The sequence below is a fragment of the Rhinolophus sinicus genome, chromosome 3, assembly GCF_057876585.1.
Source record: "Rhinolophus sinicus isolate RSI-liver-muscle chromosome 3, RSI-T2T, whole genome shotgun sequence".
In the NCBI taxonomy this organism is placed as follows: Eukaryota; Metazoa; Chordata; class Mammalia; order Chiroptera; family Rhinolophidae; genus Rhinolophus; species Rhinolophus sinicus.
The window spans coordinates 104,142,968-104,169,526 of NC_142503.1; the positions used below are offsets into that span (position 1 = coordinate 104,142,968).

At 51.1% G+C, this 26,559-nt stretch overlaps 1 protein-coding gene and 1 pseudogene across 4 annotated transcripts; both read left to right on the forward strand.

Annotated features, from left to right (window-relative positions):
* The first annotated feature begins 120 nt into the window (after nt 1-120).
* On the forward strand, nt 121-25,584 carry PKM (pyruvate kinase M1/2). Of its 4 annotated transcripts, none has more exons than XM_019735955.2 (11): nt 121-329; nt 10,585-10,751; nt 11,320-11,411; nt 15,595-15,726; nt 16,170-16,356; nt 16,941-17,211; nt 17,711-17,861; nt 18,088-18,240; nt 21,214-21,380; nt 23,963-24,144; nt 24,843-25,584. In XM_019735955.2, exons 2-11 carry the CDS (start codon nt 10,598-10,600, stop codon nt 24,947-24,949), a joined length of 1,596 nt encoding a protein of 531 aa, XP_019591514.1. In that variant the 5' UTR covers nt 121-329; nt 10,585-10,597; the 3' UTR covers nt 24,950-25,584. The 4 variants fall into 4 exon arrangements, 3 of the variants coding, with proteins under 3 accessions (XP_019591514.1, XP_019591515.1, XP_088652980.1); XR_012494859.2 differs by having other exon boundaries at nt 174-329; nt 21,214-21,948; XM_019735956.3 differs by lacking the exon at nt 21,214-21,380 and adding an exon at nt 21,782-21,948 and having other exon boundaries at nt 174-329.
* On the forward strand, nt 19,555-21,206 carry LOC148758541 (uncharacterized; annotated as a pseudogene).
* Nucleotides 25,585-26,559: the final 975 nt, after the last annotated feature.

A 26,559-nucleotide genomic window follows, 5' to 3' on the forward strand; every position in this document is an offset into this window, starting at 1 on the left:
CATTGGCCTCCACAGAGTGCGAGGATCGGTTTTATGTACCGTATCCTTCCGCCACGGAATGTAGTCCTTCCCAAAGGGCAACCTAACTATCTGTTCCGGCGCCGCCGCACTTCCTACAGCAGAGACTGCACCCCTCGAAGACGCAGGGGGCGGGCCGGGCGAGCGGGGAGCCAGGATTGGGTGGGGGGCGGGGCGGCGGAGGGATTGCGGCGGCCCTGTAGTCGGGATAACCTTGAGGCTGAGGCATTCGACTGCACGCAGAAGCGACCGCGCAGAGCCTTCTGACCTCTCCGCAGTGTACCCGCAGCCCGAGCGAGACCACACCGGAGGTGAGCTGGAGGGAGACAGGCTGAGCCATCCGTCCTCACCTGGGCTCCATCGCCCGGCTAGTGCGGAATCTGGCCGGTCTGCGCATACAGGGCACCCATTCCGGGGCGGCGCGCGATCCTGGGCATCTTGTACCCGGTTGGGGTCGGGAGAGAAGAGAAAGAAGCTGCTCGCGCCTAGGGCCTGCTCTTCAAGGCCCCCAGCTCTTGTTTCTTCCAAAGTCAGATGACTCAGCCAGACCCTCTCCTGCCTCGATCCCTACCCCAATTTTGGTGCGATCCTCGCCTCCCTTCCCACATGCCCTCCGAACCTCCTTTCCTCTCCTCTCTCCCCCCGGCTCCCTCGCTCGCTTCCTCCCCTTGCCCCTTAATACTGTTCCATTCGCCCTTCGTCTTCACCTGCCCGTGCCTCCTCATTCTGATGCTTTTCTTGTAACCTCCACGTTCCTCCACCATTCAGGTTCCCAGTGCCCACCTCGTGCCGCCCGCTACCCCATTCATGCGCTTGTTCCGCCCCTCCCCCCCACTCCGGTCACGTCCGCTCCTCCGCATCCTTCTCCGCGCGCTGCGGCCCTCGCCCCTCCCAGTCACGTTCACGCCCCCTCCCCCGCCCATCTGGTCTCGTCCCGCTGCTTCCCCGCCCCCCAGCTCGTGTCCCCCGTCTCCATCACGGCTCTAGTCTCCGACTCCTGGAACCTGTGTCTGGGGTCACCGACGAAGGGCAGTGGTCTGCGGGCCGGCAGAGCTGGGTCGGGTGCGGCGCGGGATGCAGCGGTGGCCCGGGTTACGTAACCCTGGACCTTTCCAGCTGCAGGGAAAGAAAGGGTGGTTGCACCTGGGTGCTCCAGATTCGATGCGGTGACCCAGGCGCTGCGCTCGCTCCGGGAGCGTCGCAGGGCTCCATCCCGCCGCGGCGGAACTGCACGTAGCAGCCGGCGCCCGGGACCGGCCCCGCCCCGCCGGACGACTGGCCTGCCGACCCGTTACCGCCCAGCCTCACCTCGGGCTTGGCCAGCCGTCCGTACGGCACGGAGGCCTCCTCGCCTCTGCTTCACGTTGCTTCACAGATGCGCCCAGATTGTAGAACGCGGAGGCCACGGGGTGGGTGGGAGCAGGTGTGGGTAGCGGACAAATAGGTCGGGTGGTTGGTGCCACGAACCACCTCCACTCAATAAAAACTGTTCAGAAGCTGTTTGCGGGGAGGGGGATGGAGACCCGGATGACTACACCGGTCATTGCCCACAGAGCTCACAGTCTCATTAGAGAATGAGAACATAGCGGTAGAAGTTATCACTGGTTAGTGCGGTGAGGCAGGTACGCCCTTCCTGCTTGAGGAGGGGTTGGTGACAGGAGGCCTCACAAGATGGCATCACACAGGGTTTGAAGAAGCGGGAAAGCACCTGCAGTCTGAAGGTTATTTAAAGGTACCCTTGGCTTCTTGTCCGTGTGCTTTAAACCCAGGACATCGATCCCCTGCTATGTGAGTCTGATAGGTGACGTCGGTGTATGGTGGAGAGAGGCATTGGGAGGTTGTCAACAGGCGTTTAGAATGAGGTTTGACTCATACTGACACGAGTGATGGAGGGACTTCAGCCCCCGGGGCCTGTTTGCCATGTGTAAACAGTAACATTTTCCTCATGCTTGTTGAAAGGATTTGTCTCTATGCACACATCGAGGTGTATGTATGTTGTAGTGTCTCATCTCTGGCGAGATGTCCAGAAGAAATACCTCTAAATGTGTTCTTTTAGTCACTGAGTACAATTAACAGGTAACTGAGCAGGAAGGTTAATCTTCATGCCATCCCCAAACACATTCTCACAGTTCCTTTTTGGGAGGCAGGCTCTAAATACCAGACATCTCCTGGAAACCAGTTCCCTCAGGGATCTTGGTACAGTGTTTACAAAGTAACTAATAATGTGACTTTGTAACTCCATTTACACCACATCTGAGAATGGGGACCTCTAGACAAAGGAAGGGGAGGGCATTTCAATCTTTGGTGTTTGGCTATAAGTGGAAACAGACTTGCAACCCCAAGACTGAAATCTTCCCTACCCACCAGCTGGCTTCTAGGATTCGCTCAGCCAGCTGGTAAGTGTGAAGTTAGGACTGGAGGCAGGGGGCACTAACCCCCTATTGGCTGTGCTGAGGGTGAGGCCCCTCCCTAGGGGAACAGCATTGTTAGCAAATAATTTGCCCTCTGGTTGTTTGAGGATGGTGCTGGGAATGCAGTGGGGCTGTTCTGAGGGGCTGGTAACCCATCACCAGGTCTGTGGGAAGGATGACTGAACCTCTCAACCTATCTGCTTTTGAGAGAATCCTCTTCATCAGGTGAGTGGGAAACGTGTAATCTTTGCAGGTGTAAAAAGTCCCCTTTCAGTGAGTCAAATAACAAAGCATGTATTTCCCGCAGTTAAAAATGTCTCAACTAAGTGAAAAATGGTTGGTACAGGTCCCCAGGCTCTCTACTGCCCTACGAGCTGAGGTGCAGTGTGGCACAGTCCTATACCCCGGTAATGCAATCTGCGCCTTCTCAGTGGGCATGGCAGCCTCATGGGATAAGGGCTGTAGTGGATATGAATAAGGAATGAAAGAATGTCTTTGAACTCATTTCTGAGTTACTGAACTTGAGGCAAAACATATCGGTGTTAATTTCTTCCTGTCTAGTACAGCTGCTCTCATTGTAAGCACTGTATTAGAAGTAAATAATTTTAGTGTTGAATTCATAGTTTAACCAAGAGCATTATTGCATCTTTAAGAAATGTTCCCCTGGTGACTTGGCAAATTTCATGGCTGTGACTCCAAACAGAGCTAGAACCTTACGGGAATTGCTTCTGTGCCTTGAATGTTGTGACATCAATGTGGAGTCACAGGAAAAGCAATTTTCATTTCTTAACGCTGTTTTATTTCTTAATGCTGAGGCAATGGAAGAAATGAGGAAACGGCTGTGAGCAGGAAGGTAGAAAAAAAGCACCTCTTGCATTACAGCCTCACGCTGCATGGGTTTTAATTTGCTTCAGCTTTCATGAAGGCATGTCAGGATGTGTTATCCTGGCCAGGAGCTAAGATTGACAACAAGGTAGGGGAAAGTGAGTCCTACTGGACATTAGCGTTATTCCTGAATTGTTCTGAGTGTCCGCAGTCAAATCCCAGGTAACTGGTACACCACAAGAATGAGTTGCCCACGGGAGCTGAGCTTTCTTGCAACCTTGTAGGGAATCTTATGAGAAGTGTAGGTGATTTATTTGGTGAAAGGTCTTATGGGACCTTTCTTTCGCTATAAGCATCAGCTTCTGGTATGGATAGGAATAGAGTGAAATGAAGCCCTTTCTTAATACCACCATGCTTTTTGGGAATGTCCATGTTTTCCTGAGAGCCAGCATTCGACTAGATAAACGAATAGTCTGATTCTCTGGGCTTTGTCAAAGAAGCTGTTTTGGGAAAGGTGAGCCCGAGTGGGTGATCGGTGCTGTGCAGCCGCTGCTAGGCCTTTTGGCCTCCTCCTATGTCTGCTCAGCTGAAAAGGGGAGGTTGTCTGGGCCACCGAGCAGTGCCGCCCCACCCCTGCAGTGGTTTGTGCCAGTCTGCACGTAGGAGAGCCGGGCTGCAATACCTCTGGTGGCCTCTGAGACTCCGCTCCCCCACTTGTGACCTCAGGCAAAGCTCCTGAGGAGCTCTAAGCCTCTTTCCTGATGCCAGCAAGCTGCGTTTGGAAGTCAGGCAGGGACTGTGGTGGGGGAGAGTCCAGGACCCTCTGTGATAGGCCTGTGGTCACTGATGCAGCCCGCAGGATTCTCTGAAAGGAGCCCATCCCTTCCAAACGCCTTTAATCAACCTACAGACAGATCCTGTTTGTTTAACTTCAGACGACGGGTGTCTCCCCTGTCAGGTGATGGGTTAGCTGAGCCAGTCATGTTATGAGAAAAAACCATGTGCATTCTGGAAGAGCCGTGGAGCTTTGATCTAGTAAACGGAGGTAGAGACCTGCTCACCAGTGTCCCTTTTTTCTTACGACTTCAAAGTGCAGATTCACAAAGGTCACCCATCAGATGCAAACGTTTTAAACTTGGCCAGGATCAAGTGTTGGCAAAGAGGTGGGAGGCGAGCACTGACGTTACTGCTTGGTTGTAAATGGATGTACACGCTTGGGAGAGCAATGTAGCAATATTTAGTAAAGTAGAAAATAAGCATAGCCTATGACCCGGGAATTCCATGTCTGGATTTACAGAAGCTCACACCTGCACAAGGAGACGTGTACTAGGAGAGCATTGAAAATTGGGGGAAAAGTGATTTAATGGGGCGGGGGAGGGGGTGGCCAACCCTTACAGAATACATAAATGGTCTGGTTGTGCAGCAGACGGTGTGGCAGTTCATATGAATTAACTAGATCTATATGTATCAGCGGGATAGATCTTAAATGTACTGAATGGATGTTTTAGGACACTTTAGAAAACAACTAAAAAAAAAAAGAAAACAACTAAGTATACCATAGGGTTCAGTATAAATACGGACACACTTAAATGAACTGGAAGGCTACAAAATTCCTGATGGGTGTTGGGTGTCAAAGTTCTTGAAGGGGTGTGGAAGGGCTGAAGGTCTGGGGGTGGAGAAAAAATAAACTGTAAAAATTGTACTTTTTTAAAAAAAAGTCTGAAAAAAATATCTGCCTGAATGTTGATGGTCAGTTCTGGGTGGTGGAAATACAGATGTTAATATTTCTTTTTTTAATTCAAAACAAAAGAGAGGCAAACCTGTGAAGGAGACCCGTCAAACTAACTAGGTCAGTGCTCTGGATGAGCTGGCACTGCCCTCCCCCCCTCCATCCCCCCTTCTCTTCCTCCAACTGTGATGCAGGGCGGCTCCTCCTTTAAATGCTGAGCCAAAGCCTCACTTTGCTGAGACCACCATCCAGCCTGCTTGCACCTGACTTGGAAGGACCCTAAACCAGGGTTCCAGGCCCCTTGCTGCCTCCAGAGTATGAATATCATGCCCAGAAGCACCGCCTCGTTATTTTAAGCTTAGTAAAGAGGCACCACCACAAAAGCTTCCTCCAGACTTCCTCCTTCAGGCTGAAACCAGTTCTCTGCTCTGAGCATCTACCGTCAAACCAGGAAGTCTTTGGCATCTGAGGACATGGAGGTTTCTCTGAGTTGGCACTTCCTGCCCTGGAGTTGACTGGTCCTTTTTTGGGGGGGTGGGTAGGCCCATTCAGTATCAGCTTTGTGTCCTATTCCGCACTCTAGTTTGAAACAGGACCTTAGACTCCTGCTTGTAAGGCATAAGTCACTTAGCTGTAGCCTTGAAGAAATAAAAGTGCACGGGAATTTTAGTTGAACGTACAGATGGGCTCGTTTTGTTTTGTGTTACCAGGTAAACTGACTTTGCTTTCTGTTACGGGGCCTGCTGAAGGTGGAGTGGACATCTCAGCTAAAAGTTGCTTATCCTCCTGTTCCCTGCTCCGTATGCCAATACACCATTGTCATTAACAGGACATCAGAATGCAGCCATTCCCTCCAGACCCTGCCCGGTTCTGTGGCTGGCCCAGCACATGCTTGGATCTTGTTTTGATCATAGAGGAGGCCAGTCTTTGAAATTCTATTTCCCTGCTCCACCATCTTGGAAGAGAGCGCCTAGGAAGCAGGCTGGCCTGAGTGCCTTGTCACGCATATTATGATGCAAACTTTCTAATGGATACTGACCTTCTGAAGATTTGGGAATTGAAAGGCCGTCAGGCTGGCTTGGGGACTGAAGTAGCAAATTGATGTCAGAGCAAGGAATACAATTGTGGGCATCAGGTGCCATCATTATTGGGTTAGTCTGTGTGGTGAGGTTACCATCAGCACAAAATCGATACAGAGAGCTCGTTAAAAATTGTTTTGTGCCCATACAGGCCCGTAGGCCAGGCTGGTTTACTAGGGCAGAATGATCTGGGCCTTTGTGAAAGTATTGGTGGAGTGAAGCGTGAATCTTTCCCAGAACAGCATGCCAACAGTACTGGCTCTAAAAGTGACATGTCGGGTATTTTTCATGAGTCCCCTCACCTCCCACTGGTTTCTGAAGAGAGGTGCAACAGAAACTATAGTTTTAGAGAAGCAGGAGCCCTTGAGAAAGGAAAGGTGGGAATGGGTGCACCTGGAGCTGAGCTGTGACGCCTGTCGGCCACACTGAGGCTCTGATGGTGTCTCGTTTCTCACAGAGGAGAAATGGCTCTGAGGAAGATGCTCCTGCAGGGGCTCAGGCTCGAGAATAAGGCTCCTGGACCTGGGCACAGTGTTTTCCGCCGGCAGTGGATACGCCGAGCTTGCTCTGCTGGCCGGAGGTTGGCTCTGCATGTCTGTGCCTCCCGAGGAGGAGGATGCAGTCGTGAGTCAGACTGGCATGGGCTGGGCTGCATGTCCTGGCTGGCACTGTCCAAACGGCTAGCCTGAGGGAGGGGAGCTCTTCCAGAGACCCGCCCTGAACCTCCAGGGCTGAGCCTGCTGTGCTGGGCCGGCAAGGGAGTGTCCGGAGGGTGTTTTAGGCAGAACTCTAGGTAGGTGGTTGGCGGCATGGGCAGCTTATACGCAGGAAGAGAGACTCGTGGAAGACCTGGGAGACGGCAGGAGAGACTGGTTGATGACACAGGGATGAAACATGGGGTCTCAGGTTTGGAGGGCTTGAAGGACTTACTGAGACCATGTAGGGGTCTGGATCGACTTGCTGACAAGCTGCTTTTTCTTTTCTTTTTTTTAACAAATGTTATTGGGGACTATTGGGGAACAGTGTGTTTCTCCAGGGCCCATCAGCTCCAAGTAGTTGTCCTTCAACCTAATTGTGGAGGGCGCAGCTCAGCTCCGAGTCCAGTTGCCATTTTTAGTCTTCAGTTGCAGGGGGCGCAGCCCACCATCCCATGCGGGAATCGAACCAGCAACCCTGTTGAGAGCTCGCACTCTAACCAACTGAGCTATCCGGCCACCTCAGAAGCATGCTTTTGATTGCGTGTATGTATTTCCACTCATATGCCAAACATTCTCACTTGTGATTTCCATACTTAACAGCCTGGGTGAACACAGCATCAGAGCTTGTAAACCTCAGAATTAACTCGACATGGTGAAATAGGGTTAGTGCTTGAGCCCAATATAATTAATTGTATCTGCTGATAGCATCTCCTGGTCCTGGAGGCAGCTCTTATGTACCAAAACACCTTTGTTGCAAAAATTTTCCTGTGAAGCCCGAGGACAGGCTAAATAGGGAAAAAAAGTGCTGGATTGGGGCACATAACTAAGAGGTTTTAGGCACCAAATTGTCCTCTGGACTGTCTTATTCATTTGTTCATTGCGTTGAGGTTGAATGCATCAAGGTTGACTTCTTAAGCCATTGAAACTCCAGATGTGACCTAGGTCCTAAGACGTGTTACCATCTCACCTCTGCCTGTTTAGAGAGCATTCCCGAAGTACATAGAGCTGCTTATTGGAACTGGGAGCTTCACATTGGTTTTGATTTCAACACTTTTACCAGGATGCTTGTAAATGTATCATTTTTTGGAAAGAGGTGTATTTGTAATTTTTTCTTATAAAAATATTTCATATCAGTAAAGAAGAAAAAAATTTGCTGTAATCTTACTACCCAGGTAACATGTTACTATTTTAGTAGATAGCCTTCCAGTCTTTTATGTATGTTTAATTTAGTGTCCCTTCCACCTGAAAGGGGCAGGGATCAGATTCTTATATAGCATAGTGAAATGTTAGTGAGCCGCAGGTTTAGAGAGACTAGACGGGAAGCAGTCTTTGGGTGCTAGGGAAGGGGATGAAGCATCGGACAGGAGCCAGTAAGAACTCACTTTTACCTGCAAATTTTTTGGACCAGTTTCTTGGTATTTCCTTGGGAGGCCTCTGTGTTTTTCTTTGTAACACAGCTTAATCTCTGGAAACAGCTACCGCCTGGATACCTGGTTTTTAAGGCAACTTTTCAATACCCCAAAGAGCTTTAGTTACACTCAGCTCTTACTTGAATCCTTGTACAGCTCTGCAGGAAAAAGCTTACTCAGCTCCGAGCAGTCTTTGCAAGTGGGGCCAAGGAGCCACCCTGAGCCAAAAAAGCACTATGTCACCGGAAGCCCAAGCCCAGAGAACACAAGGTATGACCCAATAATCAGTGGCCTCAGCCAGGTCTTTGCAAGGGGACCCTAATGTCTCAGGTCTAGTCAAGAACCAGCTGATGCTTTTTGAGAAGAGGGGGGTTTGTTTCCACTACCCACTTATTCAGGTCTTACTTGGCTCACACCACGGTCCTGGGATTGGGCGGCGCTCTCTCCACCTGGAGGCCACAGCAAGGCCTTAGTGTCCCAGTTGGCATCGTGTGCCACCGAGTACCACCTCCTCGGGAATGTTCCCCTAACAGCCAGACTTACCTAAACCCGGCTGGGTGCTCTGCGGGAATGCAAGAAGCCCTGCCCCAACTGTGAGTGCAGTTAAAGGGACCCTGGCTGCCGAGGCCACCCTGCCAGTGATTCAGAAGTTCTCAGATTTGGGGAGTGGGGACTGGAGGTACAACTCTGATTCTGACAGAGAGACATTAAGATACACTGAAAGTATCATTCAGCCGACACCGGAATCCCTCCAAGTGCTGGGTGCTAAGAGATCCAGAACCAAATAGGTCACGGAGGAGAGGGTGGCCGTCATTTGGGGAATGCACATTGGAAGGGACTGTGCACTTGCCATGTGGAGTAGTGAGGCGGTATCTTGTTTCCCCATTTTAAAGTTTCAGATTCTGTAGTCGAGGACTTGTAGCCATCCTTGTCAGTAGCTGGCAGGAATTTTGCTCACACCTGGTCACCGAGCTTTTTGGGCTCTTATCAGACTTCTTGAAGATGATAGATGGATTTAAATGCATGCTTACTCGAGCCACCCAGAGAGGCCACAAATCGGGTGGAGGAGGAGGAGAAGGAGTCAGGGTTTTATGATTTGGAGCCCCAAGATTTAGTAGGAGGTGGGACAGTGCTAAAGCGAGGTTTGTCCCTGAGCCTGGGCTGCAGCATTTAGGCTCAAGTGTTTTAGAAGGAATGGCCCTTGGTCCGAGAACTTGAGGAAAAGGGACAGCCTTCTGAGGAGGAGTGTCAAGTTTTTGCTCACACCTTGACCTGACAGTTTTTCAGAGCGCTGGCCAGAAGCTTCTTACTTCTTTGTCTCAAATCAGCGATCTAACCGGCTGAGTGAGTTTAGTTGTAAGTCAGTAAAGAAGAAAAGTAAAGGTCAGGACAGTTGTCAGGATTGTGACCCGGGCTGGTTAATTACCTGGAACGGATGGTCTTTGTCACTGGGGGTGGTGTGCTTGTCAGACTTAGAAAGGGAATCGGAATGCTGCATCGGAAAAGCAGTTAGGGGAAAGATTCCACAACTAACCTTAATCTCGTGTTGCAAATGAAGTTGGAATAATTTTAGAATCAGACCTGTGCCGTTGTGGTCATCCTTGGTTTTATGCACCGTGCTTTGCACATGCTGAAGTCCTGACCAAAAAAGCAGGTGTGTTTTAGGTACAGATTCCTGGGATGAAATATTTTGCATTCAGGGTTTTGTTGGACTTTGCTTCCTGTCCAAGGACTGGTTTTTATTGCCTATCAGTGGGCTGGGACCTACTCGGGCCTAGGGTGAGTCGAGGAATGAATTTGTGTGGTGCTTTGAGTTAGTGAAAACCTGGCATTCCGGACCTCGGAGGCCTGTGTGTCTTCACTTACTAGGACATCACTTGGGGTTTGGGTGGGATTGTTCAGGGGCAATATGGGTGCCCCATTCACTCCACAGCAGGTGTTTGTAGCTTTGGGACAACTTTTCTTACAAAGATCTGGATTTACTGAAGTTCTAAATTGGGAGTCAGTTGTTTGTATCACTGGAAGATGGTTACAGCTTCCTTTTGAGAAAATGACTTCGGTGCATGTAAATTGATGTTATTTATAGGATTAGCTGGAAAGCTGCTGTCAAGGTAGAAATCAGCCCAATTCATTGTGAGGGAGGTCTGCTTACAGTGGATGCCTGGGAAGAACATGTATTGGGTACGAGGTTTTAACTTATTCGTTAAGGTCCTTCTCTCGCTCACGGCCCCGTGAGCCCTTTGCCTGCCCTGAGGAGCACCCACATAGCCCAAGCGTGCGGGGCTCCCCAAGGCTTGTGCACAGAGCGTGCTTACTGAGTTCACATGTGAGCAGGAAACAGTCTCCTGTGCCAAGCGGTGTCTTCACCACGGGGCTCCGCAGGCTGATCACTGTCTTCATTTCCCCCGGACGCAGGACCTCAGGAGCCATGGCGAAGCCTCACAGTGATGTCGGGACCGCTTTCATTCAGACGCAGCAGCTGCACGCGGCCGTGGCCGACACGTTCCTGGAGCACATGTGCCGTCTGGACATCGACTCGCCGCCCATCACCGCCCGCAACACTGGCATCATCTGCACCATCGGTGAGTGGCTGTGCCCTGGCCCCCGGCAGGGGCTTCACGTGCCAGTGGACTGTGTCCTGCTTAAAATACTAAACAGGCGCAGCAGAGTGGGTACTGAGGAAGATTCTACACAGATTCTTACGGGAACTTAGGTCCGAGGAAATGGCAATAGAGAATCAGTTTTGCTTTCTGTTGTTTGCTAAAGGCTGAATTTAGAGGGTGTGTTCCTTAGCACATCCTTCTAGGAGCATCTCACAGACCTAGGAAAGATCTTTTTAACATGCGCTGTGCAACCAAGAGTCTATGGTGGGACGTGTGGCTGGGCTTCCGAGAGAATGAAGAGGGTCTGATCAGGTCTTACCTAGGCTTTTCTGGTGACATGGAGCCTGTAGAATTTGAAAGAAATAGAAGTTTTCTCTAAAGTGGGCCAGCAAATAATAGCCATGTATATGGCTTTTGAAAGAATTTTGAGCTGTTTAATGAAGGAAAAGTTTAGGGAAAAAAGTGAAATATCAAGAGTTCCTTAAACTTAAAGTGTTAATCGTTCTTTGACTAATTAACACTTAGGGCTTGAAAACTTTTTCACCAGGCCCAGCTTCCCGATCAGTGGAGATGTTGAAGGAGATGATTAAGTCTGGGATGAATGTGGCTCGTCTGAACTTCTCTCATGGAACTCACGAGGTGAGCCCCGGCTGGCCCGTTTGGCCGCTGGGATGGCTTGTAGGAAACTGGGGTGTGCAGCCATAGTGGACCAGGCCGGAAAGAGTGGGGTTTGCAGCCAATGGGAAGGTGGCCTTCACTAGCCTCTCCCTGCTCTCCTTTCCCTCGCTTACTATTTCAGCTGGCTAAGTCTCCTTCAGCAAAGAAGACCTTCTTGGTTCCCCCACATGCCTGTGCTACCATTAGCCCCACAAGTTACAGTGGAAGGGTTCTCCTGGAAACCCCTCAAAGCCACGAGGTGTCCTGGCCTCAGGGTTTGCTTGACACGCCGACCCCTGGGTTTCTGTAGCTGCTTATATTGCAGCGATGAATCAAAAGATCGCCCTGCAGATTGATTCTGGCCTATTCTAGACCCAAGATAACTGGGTAGGCCCAGGAGAAGGGTTTCCCCTGTGGCGAGTTAAGGACTGAGTTCAATGTACTAACACTCTGGCATTTAATAGCCCTCTTCATCAGCATTGTGTTCCCAGCCTCTCTCTTCCCAGGGGTGCTGGAACGTTAAGATAAAGCCAACACTCCCCCAGGAGCTGGGTAGGAATCTATTAGTGCTGGGGCCATTTACCAGCTGACTTGACCTGCGGACAGAGGCCTCACCCAGGGACCAGGTGGCAGCTGTTGGGAAGTCCTCCGTTCCTATTTTGTTCCCAAGTTCAGAACAAACTCATTTTGAGGACTTTGGGGGCTCCCTGAGGGATAGTGCCTTTTCAAAACCGTCAGGCTCAACCCCAGGTCCTGGGATTTCACACTGGCATTGATGGAGGAGGAGCAGATGAGGCAAATGTCCCCACTGTTGACTCTGTATTCTGATCAGAATAAAGAAGTGCTGCCCTGTACGGGCAGGTGGCAAAGGGTTGCCCTCTGGCATTTGGAAGTTGGTGTTTAGACTAAAAATAAAGCCTCAGGAAGTGCAGTCCAAGAGGTGAATTCCTCCTTTCTGGAAACATGACTCTTCATAAGTTCCCTAACCCATTTTCCATAAACAGCCTATGGCCTGGCGGATGACCAGCCACCAAATGTCATGGGGGCCTGATCAAGTTCAGAGGAACTGCTCAGCAGGCGCCTCAGGCAGGTTCAGACACGTCCGTAATTTTCCAAAGGCAGAGGGGTCCTCAGCAGGAGTCGCCAGGAATTACCGCAGTGTTAGCTTAGCCCAAAGAGCAAGCCAAAGACATCACTCAAGATGGGTTCACTATTGATCCCTGCTGCTGGAGTGTGCCACAGTCTCCTGTGTGCAGGGGAAGGAGCAGGAATAGACTAAGAAGCTGACCTTTAACGAGGCTTTATCTTCTCTTCCATCCAGTAAAGTAACACCGCACAGCTCTGAAATGGCAGGGGAAGGACATGTGGTGTCTGCTGCACCTGATGGGGGATTTGGGTCTTTTTAAACTACAGACACATTGGGAGATAATCTGTGCTTTAACTCGTATTCCCAGGTTAGACTTGGGGTTGAAAAAAACAAAAAAAACCCAAGTCCCTCTGCTGGGTTTATTTTGAGGTTTTTGCCCAGGATGAGGTTGCCCCTAGGATCTGGCTTTTGGAAGCTGATCTGAAATTGCTCTAATATTATATAATGTGATGTTACAGTTTGACTGTGTGTCAGGACTCTTAACCAGTATCTGGGACATACTTTTACAGCTCTTGACAATCTTAAACACTCTTCTACGGGAATCACTGACATTGCTTCTCGCCCTCACTCTGGCAGAGGAGCATCCACTGCCGGTGTCTGATCCTTTGCCAGCTTCACCGCAGCGTTCCTAGCCCCCCTTTGTCAGTTCAACGGGCAAGATGTGTTTTTACTGCACGTGTAGTCCCGTTGTGTCATGTTGGCCAGAAACACTGACTGACCAAAGTGAGAACCTCCCACAAGGGCAGCATTGACTGGTGACGTCCAACAAGACCGGGATAGTGGAAGACTTCAGTACACCTCCCAGAAATGTACCAAAAGATGACTATAATAGAGAGGATTTGAGTAATAGAATACTTACTAAGCTAACTGGGATGTTTATACTATTTTATGTCTCCAAGACTAAAAATGCATGTTTATTTAAAACGCTAAAGTTTCAAAAATATATTGAGCCACAAAAAAACCTCAAGTTTCACAAAGTAGAAATTATATAGACCATATTCTCTGACTTAACCTTTATGGAAATTGAGAACAAAGTCTAACCTAGTAATCAGAAAACGTAAATGCAATTGTCAGAAAGCAAGAGTGAAAGTAAATGAAATAAATACATGTTTAACTCAAAACACTAGGGGAACAAAACTTAAAATAATCTTAAAAGGGTAAAGGAAAGGAATTGATTTAAAAGCATATTCAACAAATTAAGCCAAGAGTTAGTTGGTTCTTTGGGGACCAAAAAAAAAAAAAAAACCAAAACAATAAAACAGAAACTACTGGCAAGCCTGGTCAAGACAAGGACGCGATATAAAGATTGAGTAGAAAAGGGGGATATTTCCTATACGTTAGAAGAGTTTAAGTCATAAAAAGATCTACACCTTAATTCCTTTAAACTGAAATGAAATTGAATATTGTCTAAGAAGTAGAAAATGTTAATAAACTAATAGCTTAAGAAAATGAAAAAGTGACTAGAAGATCTACCTCCACTTAGCACACCAGGCCCAAATGATTTTGATGGCTGAATTATGTCTCTCCATCAAGGAAGAGTTAAATCTTTTGTTACTCTGATTCCAGTGCCTAGAAAAGTATAGAAATCTTCCCCATGTTTTCTTTGCAACCAACATACCCTGATCGGTAGGTACTAAGATGAGACGAGGACAGTACCAAAACCAGACGTGTTAGTACCAGAGGTTAGTACACTAGACCAGACTCACTAGAAAGATGCAGAAAGCATGAATAAAATTTAAAAGTCCAAATCCAGCCATGTATTAAAGTCATGACCCAGGACCAAGTAAATTTTGTATCCTAGGAACACGCAGTTCACACTGGGATTAAGTAGTGTGGTTGCTGTAAATAAGATGATAATAATAGGTAGCATTTATTAAATAATTACTATGTGCCCTTTTCTGCTCTGATTACTTCATAGATTCTTTTGCTCACATCAACTCTGAGGAAAAGGCATTTGACAGTATTCAACACCCAGTCCTTTAAACTATTTCTATGTTCTATTCTGTACGATTTTTATTGCAAATCAGCAGTAGAAAGAAATTTTCATAACTTACAGTAAGAACCTCTACCTCAATAAAACAAGCAATGGTCCTCTTTATAGAGTATGCCTGAATTACGACCTGGAGACCCAGCCGTAAGCTTCAGGCAACGCCATGCGTGGAGATGAAGCTCTGGCTCAGCTGCCCCTCCAGCCTCCTTGCAGGTGCTGTTCTGGACAGGAACAGTGAAAGGACAAGGCCCACAACGCCAAACTGGGTGCTTCTGTTATCAGCAATGTCATATTGATTACACTGTTTAAGAACTTTTGACATCTTGTCCTTAAGTTAACAGTAATGGCAAATGGAAAAAGAGGGTTTAAAAGAGAAGATTGTAGTCAAGATTTGTGGCAAGTGAGAAATAGCAATGGGCAATTAGTTCAGAGAAAGGTATACTCCCATCTTTCCCTATTCCACTTCTGTCTAATCACTCTAGAAAGTAATTGTGAAAACAGGCCTGCATGACCTTAGCAAGGGAGGTCCCTGTTTGTTTAGCTTCGGCCACTGTTAGCTTAAGTAAATAACCTTGAGTTTGAATTGTAGCTGGAATCAATAGAGAAAAGGCTCAGAATTACCAGATCCATCAGCATCTGACACTGATTGCCAGACCAGTATCACCGAAACACAAGCCTGCGCCTTTCATTCCTGTTGTCTGCTGTATTTAATGAGTCCTGGGGAAAAGGGAACAGCTGAAGGGACACAGACTTCTGTCTTTTCTGTTGAGATGTGTTTACACTCATACCTTTACTGGTTTTTGGTGGCAGTACTCTAAACAGTTTCTCAGATTTGCCGTCAGAGTGTGTTAGTGCTATGGCAGGAGTGGGTGGAGCCGAGGAAGTTGAAACAAGCAGGTAGAGTGCTCAGTGCATGGACGGCGCTGAGACTGGAGGGTGGTGGTGGTCTTTCCTGAGTGGCCGCTTCAGCTCCAGCACTAGGTCCTCGTGTATGGGAGGGCGCTTACCATCTTCCCTCCTTTCCCCAGTACCATGCAGACACCATCAAGAATGTGCGCGCAGCAACAGAAAGCTTTGCTTCTGACCCCATTCTCTATCGGCCGGTTGCTGTGGCCCTGGACACTAAAGGACCTGAGATCCGAACTGGGCTCATCAAGGGCGTGAGTATTCGGAGAGAAGCAAGAAGGAAGGTGCACGAGCCCCAGAGGCGAATTCAGCAATCTCTGCCCTGCTTGAAGCCACATTCCTCAGAGTTTAGGTCTATCAACAAGGGTCTTAGTCATCAGTGTAAAAAATGTTGATTTAATCTGCTTTACTAAGAAAAAATACCACACAGGAATCTTTTTCACTCTAAACTACTTTCAAATCTCTCTACCTTTGGGGAGAAATTGGTCTCCTTTCCCGAATCATTTAAATAGCTTACCTAAAACATTGTAGGGTTTTCTTGGGTTATTTCCTTGAATTATACTAAGTTAAACGATATGATCATTTATTCCCAAAGGACAAGGCTTTATTACCTCCAGCTGAGGGCTGAGTGTTACTCCCTGGAGGCAAGCGCTTCTCTTCTGCAGTTTGGACGCATGGCTTTCTGTCTTGTTTGCAGAGTGGCACGGCGGAGGTGGAGCTGAAAAAAGGCGCCACTCTCAAGATCACTCTGGATAATGCCTACATGGAAAAGTGTGACGAGAACAACCTGTGGCTGGACTACAAGAACATTTGCAAGGTGGTGGAAGTGGGCAGCAAGATCTATGTGGACGATGGGCTTATTTCCCTGCAGGTGAAGCAGAAAGGTATGTCTACAACCGGCTCCCGGCTCTCAATTTCCTGGACACCAGGAAGAGAGGAAGCTTGTTTAGCTGGCAGCAAGATTGAGTTTATTCTCAGGAATTCCTTTTATATCTCCTATCCTCAAAAACAGATTTCAGTCCTGCTTAATGGTGCTCTTGGGGAGCATATGAGAAGATTTCTTCACACCCAGCCTCAGTACTTGGGTTTTCCGCTTCCTTCCTCCATCCCTCAGTAGGATACGAGTATGTTCAGGACTCCAGTGTGTCTGGGAAGGATAACTCATATTTCTATAAGTGCCAGGTGTTATTCTAAGCATTCCACATGATCACTTATTTACATTTTAAAACAACCTAGGAGTAGGTGTTATCCCTATTTAACAAGTGAAGAAACAGGCACAGAGAGTTTAATTGACTTGCCAAGGTCACACAGTTGGTGGGGTGGGATTTGACCTGGCAGCATGGCTGCAGCTGCCTCACACAGTTCACTGTAGTGAGGAGGGAGGCAACGGCGTCCTGCCGCTTCCCTTCCTGCCAAGAACATGTGCCCTCATCGCTCTGCACCCCCCCACCTACTCCATCTCACACAGGTGCTGACTTCCTGGTGACAGAGGTGGAGAACGGTGGCACCTTGGGCAGCAAGAAGGGTGTGAACCTCCCCGGGGCTGCCGTGGACCTGCCTGCCGTGTCAGAAAAGGACATCCAGGACCTGAAGTTCGGGGTGGAGCAGGACGTAGATATGGTGTTCGCGTCTTTCATCCGCAAGGCAGCCGATGTGCACGAAGTCAGGAAGGTCCTGGGAGAAAAAGGAAAGAACATCAAGATAATCAGCAAAATTGAGAATCACGAGGGAGTTCGGAGGTGAGCGTCCCCAGCGCCTGCCCAGCTCTGTGCTCTTGCCTTCAACAAGTTGGAGGGGGTGGCCTCAGGGAGCAGCCCTCGGGTGTCCTTGGCTGGAAGAGGCCATGACCTTTGTGTTGGGAGCTGTCAGCAGGCCTCAGATTCCTTTTCTGCCAGGAAAGTGTTGACTGGCGAGGATATGGCAGACACCTCAGGAGGGGCCTCATAGGAGGCAGGTGGAGAAGAAATGGGCCTGTGGGACTTGAGAGGAGACCTCACCTTCTCCCCAGTGCAGTATCCATCCTAGTGCTAAAGAAACTCAGCAGGCTGAACCGGGCCCCTTTGGGGGACTGAGGAGGCTGGCACACCCCATCACCTCTGTGCACCCATGGTGACATCATGGTGATAGCATCCTGTCCTTGCAGCAGGACAGCCAAGGCAGAATCCCAGGAAGAGTTCCTTGGCATCACTGTACGGGGGACCCTGTTCCCATAACCTGTCTTTCCACCTTCTCTGTCAGGTTTGATGAGATCCTGGAAGCCAGCGATGGGATCATGGTGGCCCGTGGTGATCTAGGCATTGAGATTCCTGCAGAAAAGGTCTTCCTTGCTCAGAAGATGATGATCGGGCGCTGCAACCGAGCGGGGAAGCCTGTCATCTGTGCCACGCAGGCATGTGCCCCGCCTCACGCACAGGAGCTTGATCGGGAGACTTAGAGGCTGCCTGGTTTCTTCCCATGGACCTCCCTCCATATATCACACACAGACACACACACACACACACACTCACACTCATTTTCCTCCTTGCACCTACACAAAGCCGTACTCTGCTCATACATACCGTCCGTCTCTAAAGACAGCCCAGGCCACGCCTCACTGATGCTCTGTCCCCTTCCAGATGCTGGAGAGCATGATCAAGAAGCCCCGTCCCACCCGGGCTGAGGGCAGCGACGTAGCCAATGCAGTTCTGGACGGAGCCGACTGCATCATGCTGTCTGGAGAGACGGCCAAGGGGGATTACCCGCTGGAGGCCGTGCGCATGCAGCACCTGGTGAGTCCATGGGCCCGTCCCCTGGCTCGGGCTGGGCTGGAGGCCGCGCTGGCTCAGCCACACCTCGGCTTCTGCACCCACACCTTTCATCATTGTCCAGGTCACGAGAATGAGGAGCTGTTTGCCGTGGGGTGGGGGTGTGTCTTTTGTTTTTTCTGCTCTGCCTTCCCTGCCCACACTCCCTCTCCTATTTCCTCCTGTTCTGGGGGCGTCCTCCTCCATCCGATGTAGCCTAATCCACTTCTGGCTCCCTCCCTTGGCTCAAGTACTGGTTTACTTGTACCTCCTCCTCTGGGTAGTCCAGAGGATCTTTGTCCTACTCTGGAGAAAAGCCGAGGGCTCCTGCTCCCGGCCATCCTGTTAGTTGGGCTTCCATTTGGCCTCCCCATCTGCCCACCGACAGGTGCCTCCCCCACAGGGATGTCGGCCTGCACTGGAGGCTGACGCCTGCCCTGGGTTGCCTGAGCTGGCTTTGCATGGTGCCTGCAGCAGGACCTGTCGTGCTGTGCTGTGCACTCGTCCCAGACTAAAAAGTGCGGTTTAAGTCACAGGGGACAGGTCCACAAATAGAGACTGGTGGGAGGGTGGCGGATCCTGGCTGGCCCTGGTCTGAGAACATCCGGAGGAGTCTGTAGGTGGCGCTTCTTTCTCCTCACGGAGCTACGGAGCCAGCTTCTCAAAGCTCTTGCGCTCGGCCATGTCCCAGTGCCTGGCTGCTCTCTGGGGCTTGAGGCTCAGTTCCTCTGCCCTGTCTGCTCCTGCTCCCGAGATGACGGAAGCGTTCATGGGAGGATCAGCTTGTCAGGGTTACACCTGGGAAAACGAGGGCCACAAACGAGCTTCCCCACAGTAGCCCTGGGTCAGTGTTTATAATGCGTAGCGCAGTGAACTTGTCTCTTACCCGAAAATGGTTTCTCTAACCTTCCTGTTCCCTTTCAGTCAGCAAAGGACAGCATGCCCTTTATGTGACACCCTCTCCCCTGCAGTCCCCCAAATTTAGAACAGCCCCCCAAAAAGAACCTCTAGACTAGATATCTTTTCTCCTTTCTTCTCTCTGTCCAATTATTCGGCTTAAATGGTTTCTAGAGAAGATACGTCATTTATCATTGAACACCTTTTCAGTGGTGAACTGACGTCTTGACTAAAGATGTGTTCTGGGCTGCCCTCAGCATCCTTCATGGATTTTCTCATAATGAAGTTGGTAGAGACCAGTCCCATCCTGGGGTGACTGTACCCTGGCCCTGGCAGATGTACCACCCTGTTGGTGAGACGACTTGCTGTTGTCATGCCCAGTACCCTGAGCTCACTCTCACCATGGCCCCAGTGGTGGGAACGTCCTGTCTCTCCCAGGAGACCGTTGGCCTTGAACCAGTCACCTCTAGAGTGGCTGCTGGTACATTTATGGGTCTCCCCACATGTCCCCTCAGGTGGGAGGGTGGCCCTGACGTGATTTACTGAACCAGGAAGATGGGGGACTTGAATGTACCTGTGGGCAAATCGCAGCCTCTCAGAGCCTGTGTGTAAAGTGAATTCAGTGGGGTACGTTTACTTACAGACCGCTGTTACTGAATGTCTGCTAAGTCCCTCTGTAGATTGCGGTCATCTTCAGCGCCTCTGTGAGATAGAGGTCGCCCCAGTTTCTAGGTGAGGGGACATGATAATAAAGCCTGAGGTTAGCTCAGACCTGCTGGGCTTTGTCCTGAACATAGCAGGAGATCCGCTGGGTCTCCCTGTGGGGCCGGGGCTGGGGTCGGAGACTGAGGAGCCGGTTCTGGGCTCTCACTTCTGCTTCCGTGTTTTCATGCCCCAGACTTGCCTATAGCAGACGGACACCTTAGCTGTAGGGCTGGGATGGCATGGTCCTGCTCAGAAGATAAGTACGGGGTCCAGCCTTCTCCTCTCTCTGTCCCTAGTTAACCTGGCTGGCAGCTTCTCTTAACGGCTCTCTGCTGTCTTAACTGCGGTCAGTGTCCCTAACGAAGGGCTAGGCAGGGCCAGGTAGGATCCAGTTCCTGTTCCAGTCCTGTTGCCTTGCCGTTGGGCTGCACGCATTCCATTCTTGCAGAAAGAAACCCTTTAACCTAGTAAGTCCTGCCTCATGTCTGCTAATACTGTCCTCTTAATGAGATGATGTCACTGATTCTTCCCTCATCCATCATTCCCCTAAGATGCTGGTAATTGCGATGTCATTCTCTAAAGCTTAAATTTTCTTTCTATTAATAATTCCTGGTGTTATCTGAGCAGGTGGTCTGTAAATAACTCAGTGGCTTTCCCATGACTTTCAATCATTGATTTTAATCAGATGTCTTGTTAAACTTACCTGCATGCCTCCACCGGCATCTGTCTCCACATGGCTGTTCCGTGTACCCTTGAAAGTTGGCCAGTTTTCCACCCTCCTGCTTTGAATGCAGTTTAGCCACATGGCTTTGGCTTTGTCTGACCCCAGCTTTCCAGTGCTGCTCAGTGCATTTCCATGGAGGGCCTTTGGAAAGGCTTATAGCAGCCCTGTGCCTGAAGCCAAGCCAAGCACTCCGTGAGTGCATGGGGGCAGACAGCCATGTGAGGGCGGGGGCCTGTTCCTTCCTGTAAGCTGTGTCACGAGGCAGCGTGGCCAAGTCCTGCCAGGGAGTGGCACGGGCCCCGCCTAGGCATGTTTCCATGCTAAGGTGCTAGAGCCTGCCGCCATATTGTCTCCCTCCACCCCACCCCCAATTACAGTCTGTCCATAATGGAAGAACCAGTTTCCCCTCTGTTGGGGGAGAATCAGCAGCACTGATGCTGGAAATTCTCCCCACATCCCTGAGCAGCCTTGTGTCACCCTGCCTCTTTGCATCTGCCTGAAGGACAGATTTAGCCAATTAACCTAAGGTTACCTTCTCTGATTAATTCCCCATTCTGTCTTTCCATGTTGTTGTCTCTTGTTTTTTTCCCTCCTTCTTCCCTCTTTGCCTCCCTTCCCCCTGCACCTTACAGATAGCTCGTGAGGCGGAGGCAGCCATGTTCCACCGCCAGCTGTTTGAAGAACTTGTGCGAGGCTCAAGTCACTCCACAGACCTCATGGAGGCCATGGCCATGGGCAGCGTGCAGGCTTCTTATAAGTGTTTAGCGGCAGCTTTGATAGTTCTGACGGAGTCTGGCAGGTAGGGCCCTGAGGGCAGGTAACTCTGTAGGATAACCAGCCTCTTACTCCAGCTGCTCGGAAGACAGCCAGGGGCCAGCCCTGCACCTGAGGCCTGGCCTTAGCCTCTTCTCTCATCTTCCAGGAGCCAGCCAGGGAGCTCAGGGCAGGGCAGGGCCAGAGGGTCCTTCAGCTCGGTAGGCACATGTGGTGTCACAGGTACCTGGTGAAGGACTGGTTCCAGTGAGTCTTGACCTTGCTCAGCTCAGAACCTCAGTGATTGGGCTCCTCTTGGCCTTCGCAGTCAGGGACACGTTCCTCACCAGCTGTCTGTGCGACCCCTCCCCTCGCTCTCCATTGTGACACAGCTCTGACAGCCCTGTCCCCCCCTGTCGTCCCTCTGGACGGATGTTGCTCCCCTAGATTGCCCGTGAGGCAGAGGCCGCCATCTACCACTTGCAATTATTTGAGGAGCTTCGCCGCCTGGCGCCTATTACCAGTGACCCCACAGAAGCCGCCGCCGTGGGCGCCGTGGAGGCCTCCTTCAAGTGCTGCAGTGGGGCCATAATCGTCCTCACCAAGTCGGGCAGGTAGGAGTGGCAGCAGCCCTGGGAATGCCCTGCTCAGTGGCACCTTCCCCTGGGGGCTCCTGGGAGCAGTGCACTGAGCGCTGCTCAGATGGCGCTGAGCCAAGGTAAGACCCTGCCTGCCGCTGGACCCTGCAGGGAAGGAGCCCCTCAGCCCCCAGGCCAGGACCCAGAAATAAGTGGAGTCCCGTCCCTGGGCCCAAAGGACTCCAGGCAGGGGGAGCGTGTGGAGCCAAAGCACGTGTACACCTTCAGGATGAACCAGAGATTTCACTGCGTAACTACAGATAAACTGACTGCTGGGTATTTCAAAGCTGGTCCTTAAAATAGTAAAAGACCACCAGCTTTGCTTACTCTGGTTACTGTGTGCTCTTTAAAGGCTCAGTTTGGGAAATTAGTTCTGTTCACTGATGTGCTCTGTGGTTGGTGCACACGTCCCTGTCTGTGCTTGAGCCCCCAAGACGAGTGGGTTCTGGCCCAGGAAAGGTCACTGGTGCCGTGCAGCCGAGCTGAGGCCTGTGTTCAGCCGTGGACTTGGGATCCTTTCCTAGTCCTGGACATTGAGTTATCATCCTTCACTCCCAGTGTGGGGTGTGCTCCTCTCCCTGTCCACAGGGTGGCGGGGCTTTCCTGGAAGAGGAGCAGCAGGTGGGGCTGCCCAGACGCAGCTCTGTGCAGAGGCCCTCAGCGGAGTGCTCAGGATAAGGCGCTCTGGCCGTCAGGGCTGACCTTTATGGAAACGTCCCGGCTGTGCTGTCTCCCTATTTTTAGCTCAGATCTTCTGGGATTTCACTCGCAGCCTGTCCTGACTTCAGCAGTTGCTTCCCTCTGAAAACCATGTATGAAGGCCTGGCCTTAAGCAGGGCATTCTCAGCTGTGACGTGGCTTAAGTTTCCTTGACACCTGTTGAGTGTCCTCATAGATTGCCTTCTGGGGTATAGTCTCCTGCACGCTCTTCCCCAACTCCCGAGACACATCTGCAACTACAAGTATATGTGTCAGTGTTCAAGGAAGCATTTGGCACTGGGGCTTCAAAAGGGTCCCCTACCTTCCAGAGGAGCCTTCACAGGCAGAGCCCCCACACTAACACTTTGGTCTCCTCGCCTTGCCTCCTGGGTAGCAGCCAGATTGCTAAGCCTGCCTCACTTAGATTCTCAGGTTTGACTTGGTCTCTGGAACTCAGTCAGTTGCTGGGACTTTTCAGGGACCTGGGGTCTACATGGGGTGGGGAAAGGGCCCAGCAGTAGGGAAGGCTTGGGTTGTAGATTTCCAGGGGGGCTGGTAGGCTCTGTCCCTGTTCTTGGCAGATGTTGAGTCAGGTGCTATTCACATGCTGCTTGGCTTGTAGTTCTTACTGTGTTCCCCGAAAATAAGACCTAGCCGGACAATGAGCTCTACTGCGTCTTTTGGAGCAAAAATTAATATAAGACCTGGTATATGATTTATGATATGATATGGTATGTGATATACTATAAGACCCATCTTACAGTAAAATAAGATCGGGTCTTATATTAATTTTTGCTCCAAAAGATGCATTAGAGCTGATTGTCCGGCTAGGTCTTATTTTTGGGGAATCATAGTAGCAGCAAGGGAAGTGGGTGCTAGTGAGGTTGGGCCAGGGTTGCCTCCGGTGGCCAGAATGAAGAAGTTCAGAGAGGGGTTCTGCCAGCTCTGGGCCATGTGGGGAAAGGGGTGAGACACACCAGGCTGGGTCAGTAGGATCCTGGGGCCCTGACCTGTGAGGAAGGGTGGAGGGCAAATGGGTCGCATAGCTATGAAGGAAAGTGACGTGCTATGGAGGATACAGGAAGAAGGACTGCCCCAGCTGTAGGAGGCAGCTCCCCACTCCCACAAGAACCCAGGGAGCAGGTGCTGAAATGAGGTGGCCAGAGCCTCAGGCTAGCATAGTGAGTTGGGTTAGAGGGTAAACGGTTGCTGAGGCCCCTGGGGGGCTTCCTGGGAGGCTCCCGGGACACTGTTGAATGGTCTCTTCTGCCTGTCCCCTACCCCTTCTCAGGTCTGCTCACCAGGTGGCCAGGTACCGCCCCCGTGCCCCTATCATTGCTGTGACCCGGAATCACCAGACGGCTCGCCAGGCCCACCTGTACCGGGGCATCTTCCCTGTGGTGTGTAAGGACCCAGTGCAGGAGGCCTGGGCCGAGGACGTGGACCTCCGGGTGAACTTGGCCATGAATGTTGGTGCGTGGCTGGGAGCAAGGACTAGAGTCTGCAGGGTGGGGGTGCTTGAGCCCCAGGCTCTCTGGGACCCTCTGGAAAGGGGACCCTCTTAGGGTGCGGGAGCCCTGGCTGCCCTCACTGGGAATGTTCTCTGACACCTCCATCCCCTTCTCTGAAGTCTGTGCTGAGCCCCGGGGGAAGGAGGTCCTTTGAGTTGTGGGGCTCAGCAGCCTAGTTCCTCTCCTCACTCATCCAGTCTAGAGCCCAAAGCAAAGGATCCTGGACAACCAGGGTTGTCCATTCTCCAGCATCTGCTCGTTACTGCGGTGTTTCTTTAATAAAATTAGCCAGAGAGCGCTCTTGCACTGTGGGGTGGCACACACAGATTATGTACTGATGTGGCCTTTATCCTTATAAGTGTAGGATGCCATGGGATGAGAGGAAGCAGCTGGTTCTGACCTTGGGCAAGGCTCTCCACCCTCCAGAGTATAAACTAATGATGTCCAAAGGTCCATGCCAACTCTGCCATCTGAGCGATATGGAAAATCTCAGGGCCTCCCTCGTCCCCTTTGCCTAGGCTGTGATGCTGGCGCCACCGTGTGGTGTAAGGAAGTAATGGTCAGCCGGTCCTGCATGCTGTCTCTGGCTGTGGGGCAATGTCCCTTGTTCACACCTGCCTGACTTGGCATTTACTCACCCACCTCCCTCTCTTTCTCCAGGCAAGGCCCGAGGCTTCTTCAAGAAGGGAGATGTGGTCATTGTGCTGACCGGCTGGCGCCCTGGCTCCGGCTTCACCAACACCATGCGTGTAGTACCTGTGCCGTGATGGGCCCCAGAGCCCCTCCTCCAGCCCCATCTGTCCCATCCCCTCCCCCCAACCCCTCCATTAGGCCAGCAATGCTTGTAGTGCTCACGTGGGGGCTGTAGTGTGGCACTAGTGGGGTGGGACACCAGGGAAGATTAATGCCTCTGAAATATGGCTATTTTTAAGACCCTGCTCACTGAAGTATCCCTGAGCCAGGCTGCCCATCTCAAGGCCCCACCCAAGCAAGAGAGAAGCAGGGGTGCCGGACTGGAGGCTCCAGACCTTAACACAGATGGCAACAGCTCCTGCTTCTCCTCCTTTGTGCACTCCGTTCAGTTCCTGTAGAAATGGATATTCAGAGAACCCTGAAGCCTGGGCTGGGGTCAGGAAACAGCCAACAGGAGAGGGGCCTTCGGGCCTGGGGCAGTGGTTCCAGTTTCCGCCCACTGGCCCTGGCCTTCACTTGCTGCTCCAGCCCCCTCAACCTGCCCTGCTCCCACCTTGATGTGCACTATGCACTTGTGTTCCTGCACTCCACTCAGCTGTCGCTGCAGACAGACACTCCATCCTCCACCTTGGTTTACCCACTCCTGCAGCCACCTCCAGGCCTGTTGCTATAGAGCCTACCTGTATGTCAATAAACAGCAGCTGAAGCACCTGTTGCCTCTCTTTTCTGATGGGGGGTGGTGAGCCCTGCCTTCTGATAGGCAAGAGCCTCGTGGCTCCTGGTGGGGGCTCCCAAGTAACAGCTCGGGCTACCTGCCATCTTGTCTATCTCCAGGGTGCAGAGGTGCTGGGAAAGCAGTAGCTGACTATCTTGAGAACAGGTTACCCCCTTCAGCACTCTGGGGACCTGTGGCAACTGTGACTGTAACAGGACCTGCAGCTGGAAGTTTTAATGGCTTGTTTGAACCAAAGATAAGGCAACAGGGCCCCTGCCTCCTGCTCTGGTGGGTAAACCAGGAGTAAAGTAGCCCTTGCCGTGCCCTGCCCTTCCATTAGGTCTTCATGCAATAGAGACCCCTAAAGGAGATTTAGGATGAGACCTGGCTGCCGAGACCAGCTTCTGCTCGCTGTTCCCAGAACAACTGCAGACCTGGGCTCCCTTTGTGCCCCTGTTTGCCGATGCCCTCCATCCATGACAGCTGGGTCAAGGAGGTGAGGGAGGGTTGGGAATGGAACTGAATCGAGCTTGCACCTTCCCCCTCCTGACCACTCAAGGACCAAGCCTTACCTGGTGGGGGTAGGAAGGAAAGGGGCCCGCAAGCCAAGAAAGAGGAACCCAAGTTTGGTCCCATTCTCAGTCCAGTTCATTGTCACATCCCCATCAATCTCAGCCCTTCTGCTTGTGCTTCCCCATTCTTGATTTCCTGGCCAACTTCAGTCTTTCCCAGACTCCTCCAAAAGTTTTTTGCCTAAGAAACACTGAAGTTTCCAACTCTGGTAGAAGTTCATGACAGCATTCTAGTTCCCAGGCTGTCCGACTGGCATTCAACCTCCCCAGTGGTGTTACCTACGCGTGTCCTCACTAAGCTGGTGAGGAGAGAAATTGAAAGCTACGGTGGAGACGAGTGTTGGCAGGGTTTGCTGGAGGACAGGAATCTTGCTGCAGAGAGCACCGAGTCCCGAGA

Bases quoted from the DNA above. Each gene is read 5' to 3' on its own strand.
- PKM (XM_019735955.2), top strand. From the start codon at position 10,598: ATGGCGAAGCCTCACAGTGATGTCGGGACCGCTTTCATTCAGACGCAG. The intron at 16,357-16,940 runs GTATGTCTACAA...CATCTCACACAG, and splicing joins CCTGCAGGTGAAGCAGAAAG to GTGCTGACTTCCTGGTGACA. The intron at 18,241-21,213 runs GTGAGTCCATGG...TGCACCTTACAG, and splicing joins CCGTGCGCATGCAGCACCTG to ATAGCTCGTGAGGCGGAGGC.